This window comes from Aotus nancymaae, unplaced genomic scaffold (assembly GCF_030222135.1).
Source record: "Aotus nancymaae isolate 86718 unplaced genomic scaffold, 86718_ANA_hifiasm-v0.15.2.pri h1tg000067l, whole genome shotgun sequence".
In the NCBI taxonomy this organism is placed as follows: domain Eukaryota; kingdom Metazoa; phylum Chordata; class Mammalia; order Primates; family Aotidae; genus Aotus; species Aotus nancymaae.
This window is the reverse complement of record NW_026988482.1, coordinates 18318459-18332291: the sequence shown is the minus strand read 5'-3', so window position 1 is coordinate 18332291 and position 13833 is coordinate 18318459. Positions and strand designations below refer to the sequence as shown.

The following is a 13833-nucleotide window of genomic DNA, read 5'->3' as shown; positions in this document are numbered from 1 at the left end:
ACTTAGAAAATAAACATCACCAATACAGCTGAAACCCTAGATATGCTTGCCCCTCAGAAGTAACCTATCTTGCTCCCATGGATTCTTCAGAGTTTACTACAGGTACTACATGTGCCACATGTACACATACTCCTAAACAATAAATAACATTGCTTTGTATGTCTTAAAATTTTATATGTTATATGTACTCTTCATCAAATTGCTTTTTCCCCTCGAACAGTATGCTTGTGAGATCCAATCATGTTGGCAAAAATGTTTCATTAATTTTCACAATGTATAGAGTTCAATACAAATACTGAACAAATTATTCCCCTGATGTATACTCAACAATGCTGTTAAAAGGGTTCTTTGAAAATTTCTTGTACACCTAAGTGAGAGCAACCCTAGGGTGCATATGTAGGAGAGAATTGCTGGGTCACCAGATGTGTACATCTTTAACTTTACAAGATACTGCCAAATTGTCTTCTAAATAGTACAAGAGTTCCTGATATTCTATAGTCTTACCAACACTTAGTTTTGCCTGACTTTAGTTTTTCCCAATGTGAAAAGTATGAAAGAGTATCTTATTTTTAATTTATTAAATTTGTACTAATGAGGTTGAAGATTTTTTCATGTTCAAGAGGAAATATTTATGTTTCCTCTTCTGGAAATTCCTGGCTTCATTTTCTGATTAGAATGGCTCCACTAATCAAAAATCTCTGCTCAAATATTCCAATGAAAGATTTCAGTGAAGTCTGGTTATCTGTAGTAGGCAGAAACCGCTCATTAACCCTTTCTTTTCCATAATAGTCTTAACATGAAAATCAGTGTCTTGGTGTATAGAGTATTCAATACAACACCAACACTCTTCAATGTTAAGTGCACCTTTGTCATTAATCCTTTAACCTGCATTTCAAATTATCACAAATGCAAACAGAATACTCTTATGTATGAATCTGACATTATGTGCATGTAATATTAGTGCATTTTTCCCAAGTTTAAACTAACAAATTAAAAAGCTGACCGTAACTTCAGATCAACAAATCCTTAAAAAAGAACAAATTCCTACATCATCTTCAAAACAAATACAATCCCAAGGAGACAAAGTTGACATAAACTGAAAGGCAGTAAATATTTCCACCACAAATAGATAAATCTTGACAAGAGCACAAGTGTATGGACTGGGAAAGAAGGTAGCTAGGAATGCCAAAGGTACCACAATTCCAGAATCCACCAGACAGAAGGCCTCTGCAAGTCAGTTTTCTATTCTGAACAATGGGAAGGACAATAACAACCACACAGGTCACTGTGAAAAGTAAACAAGATAATATGGGAGTGCTATACCTGTACCTAAATTCTGTATTATGGATAAAAAATGAGGCAGAGTAGTCAAGCACTTGTTCAAGTTCACAGTTAATAAATGACTCCAATACCCAAATTATTTACACTGTAGTGTAACAGTCACAGTACCTTTCCAATATGGGTCTCTAATGATTGTCAGAGGATATGCACAGAGAGGAGATGGCTAAAGAGAGCCACTAGAAGAAAAATCTAAGATAGGAAAAGCATTCAGACCTTTAAAAAAATTACAATGAACAGAAAAGAGATTACCTTAAATGATAACTTACTCATTTTCCTTTGTACTCACAAATATACTTTAGACATTTGCCATCTAAAGGCTGAAATAAACAAACTGCCAGCTTTAGGAATATATGGCATTTATGAAACCCAATTTGCCAGTTAAGATCAATTTAACAGACATTCTCTAGAAATCATTTTTAGATAAACAATCTATTTGACCAACTCTAGCTGACAGAATTCAAATGGGCAAATACTGGACAGAAGTCACCTACCTACTGCAGGTGCATCATACTCATCACCAAGTAGAATTTCTGGAGCAGAATATGCAAGAGATCCACAGCTTGTAGTGAGCTTCTTCCCTGGTTGAAATTTGTTGCTGAACCCAAAGTCTGTCAACTTTACAAGACCTTGTTTTTCAAAGAAGACTACATTCTCTGGTTTTAAGTCTCTGTGAACCACATGGAGTTTATGGCAATAAGATATAGCATGAACTATCTGTGCAAAGTACCTCTTGGCCAAGTCTTCATTAAGACCCTCCTCATGTTTCATTATATAATCAAACATATCTCCTCCATCCCCAAGTTCTAAAATAAGATATAGTTTGGTCTGGGTGTCAATAACTTCATAAAGGCGGACGATGTTAGGATGCTGCACTAGTTTCATGCATCTCACTTCCTGGAAAAGATGACCGGTAGCTAGAGTGTCCAGTTTTGTCTTGTCAATAACTTTTACTGCCACCTTTTCACCTGTAAAGACATGCCTGGCAAGTTTAACCACGGCAAAATGACCTCGACCCAAGGTTTTATCCAGATCATATAATCCAGCAATCTTTCCATCATACCCTCTCTTAAATCCTGCCATGCTGGTCCAACAGAAGAAAAAATATTTAGACAGTTTGAAATAGATCTTCTCATATAAGAATATCTGGCGAACACAAAAAATTCATTTTCAGTGTCATCATGGATATCTACAAAATAAAGAGGAGAAACAAAATTAAGTTTCTGTGACTCTTCTTCACATACTTTAAAACCTTTTTTTTTTTTTTTCATTTTAAGAGAAACTTGAAGAAAACAAATTGAGATATAAAATGAGTCAGGGTCATTCATAACAACCTATTTCTATATTTAATTTATATCACAAAGGCTGAGAATTTAAATACCATATTGAATTTTTACAAACAAACAAAAATTAGTTGGAAGCAATTTTTTGCTGATGTCAGAAAAAAGAAAATTTTATAAGCATGTTTAAAAAACAAACATTTTCTAAAAGTAATATTAATTAGTATCTTAAAAAGTAAGGCAAGAGCTGACAAGGGAAAACACAAAGAAGAAACATTTGGACAGAAACCCAACAACTTTTCGATTTCCCCAAGACCAATATTTCCTTTAAGTGCAAAAAACATCCATTCTGTGAAGCTTTCTCTAATTCTTCCAGTTGGGATTACCTTCTCTCTTCAATATTTCCAGAGCACCTTGAGATACCTCCATCTCGTGTGGTCTTACTCTACAAGTATTCGGGTACACTGTCTCCTCCATCCTAACAGTAGAAGGTTCTTGGGGATTTTCTACTCTAAGGCTCTACTTTTTCTTCTACTTTCCCCCAACACCTAGAACAGTGCTTACAAATAGCATGTAATCAAAACGGTTTTATTAAATTTTGAAATGCAACTTTTTCTAAAATGTTTAGGAGGTAATTGTTTGCTCTTGGATCACTACTGTCTAGGATAAGCACCTGGCACATAGTAGGTACTTAACACATAGTAAACATATTAACATTGACTTTTTGAATATAGCAAATTTTTTGAGGAGGTTCTAGGTATGTGGTAGTAGGTACTTAATAAATATTTGCTAATTTACTGGTACTTATCAGTTATGCTGATTTTTAATGATTATTTTCCACCTCTCAATCACAACCCACCACAACGTGATGATATTCCAAAAGTAAACAGGCATGCATTCTTAGAGGTGATTTAAGTCTTAGACCATTTGGTTTTTAAGAACCACATTTCATACTGTACTTAGAATTTTCAACTTTTATAATGAATGAATATATACGACACTGACTCAGAAAAACAAAAAAAAACTTGTATAAAATTACACAAGTTTACATGCAACTTTAAATCTCACAGGCTGAACCCTCACTTTTTTCTGACCATCATTTAACAGAACTGAGTAACAAAATCCAACGAGGAATACAGCAACCTCCTAAGGCTAGCTCTGTCTCCTGTTAATCAATATCTATCCCTTTAGTGAAGTTTTTTCTAATGCTCTCAATATACAGTTTCACATTTTCAGTTACATATTAAGAGCATTAATTATTGAGTCCACTTAGATAAAAATACCCTAAAAAATGAAATTTGACATACAATAGGTAAGTTTTTTTAATTTTTAAAAACTGTTATTTATTTTTATTAGAGACCTGCTATGTTGCTCAGGCTGGTCTTGAACTCCTGGCCTCATTCAATCCTCCTGCCTTGGCCTCCCAAAGTGCAAGGATTACAGGCTTGAGTCACTATGCCTGGCCAGTCAGCACTGGTCTCATTTTTATAGCCAAGGCAATAGATTGCTCTAGGTACAAAATGACACTAACTATAAAAGCTAGGATTCATGCCTAATTCATAAATTTCAAAGCCCACACTCTTTATAAACATTTGGCTCCTCTAATCAGTAATGCCCCATTTAGGATACTATCATCTTAAGAGTTAAAATACCAACTATAAAAGAAGCATAAAGTCATTATTACATTTATACCACTTCAGAAATGATCTGAATCACATATGCCCTCACAAAATTTATACAAGTTTAATTATAAGTTTAAAAAGTCATTGTTAACATGTTTACTAATATATGTCTTTTGCATTTTAGTAATTATTATAATAATAAATAGCACTATACTACCATTTACTGAATGAGTATTACACATCAGTCACATACCAAATGCTTCACATCATCCTATTCAATCCTCACAATTTCCCTCAGAGACAGCAATTTTTAGACCCATTTTGAGGCACAGTAACTTGGCCTAGGCTACATGGCCAGTATGTAAAAGAGCTGGATTGAAACCCAGGTCTGCCTGACACCAAAGTCTTTGCTTTAAAACGTATACTACACTGTGTCTGCAAATTGATTTCAGAACCAAAACTAAACTATTAATCCTGCTATTAAGATTTTTAGACTTTTAAGATTTTTAAATAATAAACCAATATAATGCCTAGGTGTTGGGAGGGGTGGAAGCAAATTTCTTCTATATGTATATTATCCCTGTCATCTGAGCTAATAATTTTAATGACAGGATTAACAAGAAAATCCGAATTGAAAGACCTTGCTTTATTTGGAAAGTAGTTCCCCCAAAATAAACTTTAATTTAGGTATATTTAATTTTCAAATATAAAAACTCTAGGGGGACAGGAAACTATCTTTAAATATTTAACTTCAATTAATTACAAGGGCAACAATTATGCTTAAAATTCTACCCAACTCTGTCTATGTTTCTATTCCATAAGCTTGCACATGCCGCTTTAGCTTTCAAAACACATTCCTTCAGGTTGCCCCCAAGTTACATAACTTTGTTCTTTTCATCTATCATTTTAGTTTAGATGTGTTCCTGGAAAGTGACATATAAATCAGATTTTATAAATGAATCTGATTTTTAAAAATAAAACTTTTATTACAAAAACAAATGAAAACGTTTCTTTTTCAGAGCCTCACACACCCAGAGATAACTACTATCAAACCTTGATGTGGCCGGGCACGGTGGCTCACACCTGTAATCCCAGCACTTTGGGAGGCTGAGGCGGGAGGATCATGAGGTCAAGAGATCAAGACCATCCTGGCCAACACAGTGAAACCCTGTCTCTATTAAAAATACAAAAAAAAAATTAGCCGGGCGTGGTGGCACGCGCCTGTGGTCCCAGCTACTCAGGAGGCTGAGGCAGAAGAATCGCTTGAACCCAGGAGGCGGAGGTTGCAGTGAGCCAAGATTGCACCACTGCACTCCAGTCTGGTGACAGAGCAAGACTCCATCTCAAAAAAAAAAAATTGATGTTTCTCCTACCAAACCTGTGCCAACAAGAGGGCACAGTGAAATAACTTTTAATCTATAGCAAGCTCATGGAAAAGAATCTGATTGGTCTCCTCACAATGACAGTACCTTATAGTGAAACATTCACTCTACTATCCAATAATTCAGTTTTGTATGAGCACCCCTTTTCCAGAGTCTGTGAAACCACAATTAAATTGTAAGCTAAGAACAGGACATTATGATTAACTGAAAGTTGAGACAAAAAATATCCTTGTTAGTGAACATGTTTTTAAATACTAGTCTACTGTCTAATCCTAATATCAAGTACATTTTGAGTAAGAGTACAAAGTAACTAAATCGTTTTTTTGATCTTTGAGGATCTTGCAGTTCCCAAAAGTCATTCTGAACATCAATGCTGAATGTTAAGATGTGGCTTATGTAAAGTAAAGGTGAATTTGTACTGTCTCCAAGACATACCCTGCAAACTGCATACTGAATAATCCTTGTTATCACAGTGTTTTGTTAGTTGCTTCTTTTTCCTAAAAGAAAAAACAGAAAAAGATTTACATTTAGTTCTATTTGTTTGAATTTTGCTTAAAATCAAAATATATACTCTAAGGCTGGATCTAGACAAATGTATAAAAATAGTAAAATTTGTTTTTAGTAACCCAGTCTCCCCCTATTATCCTTCTGCCTTCTGGGAATTACAACTCCTTAAAGCAACCTTTGGTTAACAGGCATTTCAGAGTGAACAGAGATTTTTCCAGGCAGACAGGCCAGAAATATTATTCCATTGGAAAGAAGAAATAATAATGAATAACAGTACAACTGCCATTTTTTAAATGCCTCCTGGGTAACAGGCCCTAAACTCACATTTCACTGAATCCTCTCCATGAAACTTCATGGTAGGTACAATGAGGCTCGACTTGCCTAAGAAGCAGCAGTCTCTAGCTCCAATCATGCTCAGCCTGGCGTCAAAGCCACCCCATCTCTAGGAACCCCTACAGACTCATGAAAACACTCAACTACAGCAGTCAAGGAGGCCAACCTTTACAACACACTGTCCTCTAGAAGGCAAGTAGAAATCACTTATGATGCCAGCATCAGGGATCACACAAAACATCTTCACCATCAGAGGCCTGCCACTTGATAGTAACAAAGAAACTATCACCACAGACAAAAAGAATGTGAGCAAATTACTTACATCCAACTTTGTGGCAGAATGAGGGAATATTGACCGAGGTAGACTTGCAGGTCTTTCCATGAAAATGAATTATTACAGCAATAGCAGAAAGGCCTACACGTTCACATTACACCAACATAATTTACACTATACACTAAGGTCAAGAGGTGTTCAGGTAAAGTTACAACGCACTTGGGAGAAAAGGAATGCAAGGGAATGGGGGAAACAAGATAAGAAAGGTAGAAGAAGGAGGAAAGGTGGTTGACCTCTAGATTTGAAAGCAAGTATCCTGCCAGGAATGAGGGAACAAGGAGCAACAGTTCTGCAGCACACACAGGGCTGGCAAAGCCAGATGAACCCTGGGATGCCTACCTGACTGGTCCTTCAGCTCCAAGAGGGATATGGTAGCTCCTTCCACTATTCTTGCCTGCAGGGGCTTTTTCCAACAGCCCCTGTTTCAACCCTAGTCTCTGTGGCAAAGCAGTGTGGTAGTACAGTGCTAAGTACTGGTTCTAAAGACCAAGAACTGCATTTGAATCCCAGCTCACCAATCACTAGCCAAGAAACTCAGCAAGTTACCTTGACCTCTCTGTATGGTCTGTTTCTTCATTAGAAAATATTAGAATAAGAATACAATCTCATAGGATGCGGTGAGGATCAAATGAGTTAATATAGCTAAAGAGTTTCGAATAATACCTGGCACAGAATAAGGATTCTGTAAATACCAGCCACCACCACCACCATCATTGTTACAGTGATGATGTTTCTACCATCCAAGCAGCAATTCTTTCAGTTGTTTACCCTACTTCAAGAGAATGAATTTACCAAACTATTATCTCTCTTTTGCTTTCATAAGAGAGAACAATTCAGAAACTGAACTGTTGTTCAATTTCCTAAAATAAATTAAATTGAAAATGAGTGTTGTAAGATGTAGGAAATAATGTCTCTAGTTCGGCATCAAAGTCTGGGGTTTTTCAATAAAACATCTCATAAAATCTAAGTATTTGCTTTTAAAATATTAAGATAATTTCCTATCAAATTTAGTCTTACAAAAAGGACTTAATACTCCTTTACATTTTTTCACATCAAATACATTCTTATAGAAAATCTCAAAAACAATTATGAAAGAAAAATCTGTTTAGTTCAGGAGAAAAATACAATTAGAATATAGATTGGCAAAAAAAAGGGGTGGGGAGAATTCTGAAAACAACATCCAATCCTTTATGATAACATCTGTTCACATTTTGGTATACATTCTTCCTAATCATTTTCTATTTATAATATATGCCCAGACACAATTTTTAAAGAAATAAAATAGGATAATACTTAGGGGCTTGGGGGATGTCAGAGTAAAAACAGATTTGTGGCCATGCACGGTGGCTCACACCTGCAATTCCAGCACTTTCAGAGGCTGAGGCGGGTGGATTACCTGAGATGAGGAGTTTAAGACCAGCCTGACCAATATGGTAAAACCCCTTCTCTACCAAAAATACAAAAACTACCCAGATGAGGTGGTGTGTGCTTGTACTCCAAACTACTTGGGAGGCTGAGGCAGAAGCTGGGAGATAGAGGTTGCAGTAAGCCGAGATCGTGGCACTGCACTTCAACCTGGGGGACAGAGCAATGGTCCATCTCAAACAAAAAAAAAAAAAAAAGAAAAAAAAATGTAACTATTTTTACAATACTTCTCTCCAAAAAACAAGTTGGAAAGTACAAGTTCACTTTAGAAACTTTAGTAAATACATAAAAGCATAAAAAAGAAAATAAAAATCACCTATAATCTTATCTAGGATGATTTCTCATCAGGTCTGAGTGTACATCCTTTATACTTATGGTTCTTTACAAAGCTAAGATTTTGGACATGAAATTTGATCATTACTATTTCCTCTACTTTATAAAGCGAACATTTTCCCATGCACTAAATTCTTCTAAATCAGTATTTTTAATGACTATACAGCTAAGATAACATGTTTTTAAACAGCAACCACTAAAATAGGCCATTCTAAAGCAACCTTCTTATTTAGCACAGGCATACAACTAGGCTGGACCTAAGTGAAATAGGCCAACTTGCCAAGAGTGCTCATAATATAAAAACTTGTGTCTGAGAAACAAGCACCGTTAAGTGTCGCAAGAATATACTGATGTTCTCCCACTAAAGAGAACAGAAGCAACTGAAGCATGTGGGTGTGGCTGGAGAAGAGGAAGGAAGTGTGGGTGGCCCTACACACGTTTTGCAAGCTGCTGAAAACAGTTGTAGAACCAGCTTCTGCTAAACCTACTATCAATTTGGAATTCACCCTGTTATTCTTGTTAAAACTCACTTTTAGCGTTTCAACATCATCATCACCATTGCAGTCTCATCTGTACATCAAACAAATGCCTCTTCCTCACACCTCTTAGAGAGAGGTAGGGACAAAAGAGTATGCTCAACAAAGGCAGCTCTGCTTGGATACCACTCTGAACCAATCCTTGGCATGAGAAAGTAGAGGAGTTGAACAAAAAGGGCTGTGTGCAAAAATTGTACTACTTCTACAGTTTATCTATAGTAATAAACATTTTGTTTAGAATATAGGTTTTCCTCCAAAATTCCTCTCCAACACACTAAATGCTTTAAAAAAAAAAAAAAAAAAAAAAAACTATGCCAGTATCTCCATCTCATACAGACAACCAAAGGCTGAGTTATTGCAAAGTTACACTAAAACTGCATTTAAGCTTCTTATACATAGAAATTATCTGGTATCTTTTACAAATACCAGAAAATGAAAACTGTAATCCTTACTCCTGAGAAATAGCAGACTTAAACTGTACATCTATAGAAAAGCCAACTTAAGTAGAGGAATTAACACTCTCTCAATGATATTACCAACCTAATCTTACTGCTAAAATTTTAAAAATGGTACAGGCTGAAAGGAAGACAGTAAACTAAGTCTTCCAGGAATAACCTTTAAGTCAAGCAAAATAAACACAACCCTGTCATGCAGTCACCACTGCCGTTTTCTTTATTCAAAGTAAACAGTATTTCAGCCAGGTGTAGTGGCTCACACCTGTAATCCCAGCACTCTGGGAAGCCAAGGCAGGTGCATCACTTGAGGTCAGGAGTTTGAGACCAGCCAGGCCAACACGGTAAAGCACCATCTCTATTAAAAATACAAAAATTAGCCAGGTGTGGTGGCACAGGTCTGTAGTCCCAGCTACTCGGGAGGCTGAGGCAGGAGAATCGCTTGACCCCAGGAGGCGGAGGTTGCAGTGAGTCGAGAACACACCACTGCACTCCAGCCTAGGTGACAGAGAGAGACTCAGTCTCAAAAAAAAAAAAAAAAAAGCAAACAATATTTCACTTTTTAGGGATAGCAGGCCTCCTCCTAGGAGTCATTAATATAAGCTATAAATCAAAAATGAGAACCATAAACAGGTCAATAGGTCCCAGGTTGTAGAAGAATTCAGAATTTTTCACTGGATTGGTTGAACGTTACAATGTGGTTATGCAGTTATCAGTCTGCAATCACTAGATGAAATCAAGATGGGAAATACAAATTAAAAGATTAAAATAATTTATTATTAGAAATGTTCTTTTGGGCAATCAGTACTCCTAAGTCTCTAAGAAAGCATTTTCCAAGACAAGGTAACTGCCTACTAAAGTAAGTTCTTCATTTTCATCAATGTTAATGGACTAGGGGCCGCTGAGGGACTAGGAATGTCATAATGAGAAGCCTGTTCCAGTTTCTTGAGGCAATGATTTGGTTGCCAATGCAGAATCCTTGAAGTACTGGTTTAAGTAATCTTTATTTCCTCTAAGTAAAACAAACTATGGTCCAGCATATATCAAGGAATTTGAATGTATTCAGTAGTTAGGCAAATTATTAACTGGTGTATAGTATCTAGTAATTTGTAGAGAGGAAGAGATTAACAACCACACCACAAGACCTGGACCAGCAACACAGATAATAAGTTGAAATTCCTAAACAGATTCTGTCTCTTGTTAAAGCGATGAAAAATGCTAAGCATGTCATTATTTCTACCTATGGTTAAGTAGGACTTAAAAATTAGTATGGTGACAACTCCAGCACACATAATAAGTAATGACATAAACAAAAGCTGGGTGTGTAGAAATTACTCCAAAATAAATAAATCCAACCCACAATTACTTACTGTTCCCAGGAAAACAGAATATTAAGTTGGAAGTTATGGAAAATTTTAAAACTTAATACTCTAAATCTCCTCTGATCCAAAGCTTTTATTAACACTGTCAAAACTCATTTTAATTCCCTATCATCTTTTTTTCCCTCCTGTTAATATTTTGATGAAGATGGTCATTAAAAAATAGTCAAAAAACAATCAAGAAACAGAAAAAAAACCTCATCAATAAACCAAAATACTGGTACCTAACATTTCACTGACTCTGACTCAAAGACAGGCTCACTCAGGGATTCTCTTACACTGGTGGGACTACAAGCAAGCTATCTTTTTGGAAAACAATTTGGCAATATGTGTACAGGTTGAGCATCCCAAAACTGAAAATATGAAATCCAAAATGCTCCAAAATCTGAAACTTCTAGTGCCAACAAGACACCACAAGTAAAAAAAACCCTCATATGACCAATCACCGTTCTATTAGTTTTTGAGAGGAAATGCAGTTAGAACTTTGTTTCATAAACAAAATTATTAAAAATAGTGTATAAAATTATAGGTGTAAATCAAACAGAAATGAATTTCAGGTTTAAACTTAGGTCTCATCATTAAGTATATGCAAATGTTACAAAATCTGACAAAATCCAAAACACTTCTGGTGCTAAGCATTTTAGACAAGAGATACTCAACCTGTCTCTAGAGACTTAAAATAATATCCTTGACAATAATTTAACTACTAGATTCATGTCTCAAAGAAAGATGTGGACAAATATTTATATTCAACAATGTTCAGTGATATTTATACATGCAAAAAATAAATCAAATAATCTAAAGCTCTACAATAAGGAAATGGCTAAATAAAACACAATATACCCAATGTTAACAGTATGCCACCATATTTTGAGGCTATTTCATTTCATGGGGAAGTCTCACAACACGATGTTAAGTAAAAAAAAAAAAATTATATACAAAATTTCACAGTATAAAATCCCAATCTTTTTGGGGGGATTTTATACTATGAAATTTTGTATATAAATTTTTTTTTTTTTACTTAACATCGTGTTGTGAGACTTCCCCATGAAATGAAATAGCCTCAAAATATGGTGGCATACTGTTAACATTGGGTTAACAGACAGAGCCTCACTATGTCATCCAGGCTGGAGTGTAGCCCACATTTTGGTTCACTGCAACCTTTCTGCCTCCTGGGTTCAAGCAACTGAACCCTGCCTAAACCTCCCGAGTAGCTGGGATTACAAGTACATGCCACTATGCCCAGCTAATTTTTGTATTTTTGTTAGCAGAGACAGGGTTTCACCATATTGGCCAAGCTGGTCTCGAACTCCTGACCTCAAGTGATTCACCTGCCTTGGCCTCCCAAAGTTCTGGGATTAACAAGACGTGAGCCACCACAACCGGTCTGTCCAAATCTTTTGTAAAAAGGCATATAATCTGTATGAATGTATATATTTTAAAAACCTAAAATGTTAAATTAATAAGATTACAGGATATTTTTTCTCTTTATGCTTTTCTGTTCTTCAAATTTTTTGACAGTGAATATGTCCTGCTTTAATAGTCCAGGAAAGGCAGAGGCTACTAAAATTTTGACTTTCTGTACATAATTATTCATTCCATTTACTTTTCCATTAAGAGATCTATGAAACACATCAATTTTTCCGAAAATACACTGTGTACTATACTATCTAATGCCTATTTATGTAATGTTAATAAACAAGACATATTCAATAAAATATTTACTTCCTCTGAGAAGTAAATATTCACGCCTATAACCACAGCACTTCGGGAGACTGAAGTAAGCTAATCGCCAGAGCTCACGAGTCCAAGCTGCAGTGAGCTGAGATCAGCCACTGCACTCCATCCTGGGAGACAAAGCAAGACCCTATCTCAAAAAAAGAAAAGAAAAAAACAAACAAATAAATTAAAAAAAGAAAGAAGGTATGCAACTGCTTCAGTCTGAATAACAGAAACATTAAGTCATTTTCATTAACAAATAATTTGAGCCTTAACTGTACAGAACACAACATAGTCCCTGTCCATTCGAATCTTAAAAGTGATTTAAGAAAACAGATCTACAGTGCAGCAAACCACCATAGCACATGTATGTCTATGTAACAAACCTGCACGTTCTATACATGTATCCCAAAACTTAAAGTAAAATAATAAAAAAAGGCAAAAATAGGATGCACATATAAAATGAGAAATAATTATACAAGTGAGTCTAGGTGAGGTATGTCAGAGGTATGCAGAGAACATTAGCAGGCTCACCAAGGACAAGGGGAGCCCACAGATCAGAGCTTATCCTTCAACAGGCGTAGAGGAACACCATTCCTCAAAGTGGGGTAAAGAAGAAACAAAGTAAGAGTGCCTATAGCTGGCTGGCTTAGGAAAGGAAAACACCAGTTTGGGTGAAGTGATTATTTTGGGTAGAAGTGAGATAAATTTAGTAAACTTAAGAGAGGTAGCTGATTCTGAAGAATACCTAATGGATCATCATTTGAGCAACTGTGCAGGACAAAATGAATGGAATACTGGCCATACTAAATAATTCACCAAATATCTATGTTTGAATTATACTTAAGTTTAATCAAAGTGTCACTAAAGAATTAAAAATGCACAATAAAAAGTTTCTCATCAAAGATTCTCAATGGAAGAGGAAAATTCTTTATGTATTAACATGAAAGCAACACAGAAATAAACTTATTAGAGAATTTAAACAAATTTTCAAAGTTCATTGTTCACTACAAAGTTCCATAAACACTAAATTTTTGTTATGACTTAATAGCTCTCTCTCATTATTATCCATATATGTACTACTAAAAATCTAGTACTAATCTAAACAGGTTTATACAGAAATGAGTAAAGCAAAACCACAGATTTTTCTTTCATTATCTTATTTCTAATTTTTAAAATGTCTTTTGCTGCCA

The 13833-nt window shown here is 35.5% G+C and overlaps 1 protein-coding gene across 1 annotated transcript in view; it reads right to left on the bottom strand.

The window, feature by feature from the left end:
• The window catches only part of SNRK (SNF related kinase), a 70208-nt gene that overhangs the window by 49515 nt on the left and 6860 nt on the right, over nucleotides 1-13833 (bottom strand). Inside the window, exons 2-3 of the mRNA XM_012470712.2 lie at nucleotides 6058-6119; nucleotides 1833-2527 (exon numbers count right to left, since the gene is read on the bottom strand). Coding sequence (XP_012326135.1) covers nucleotides 1833-2421 — 589 coding nt within the window. The 5' untranslated portion in view covers nucleotides 2422-2527; nucleotides 6058-6119. The remainder of the gene's footprint in view (nucleotides 1-1832; nucleotides 2528-6057; nucleotides 6120-13833) is intronic.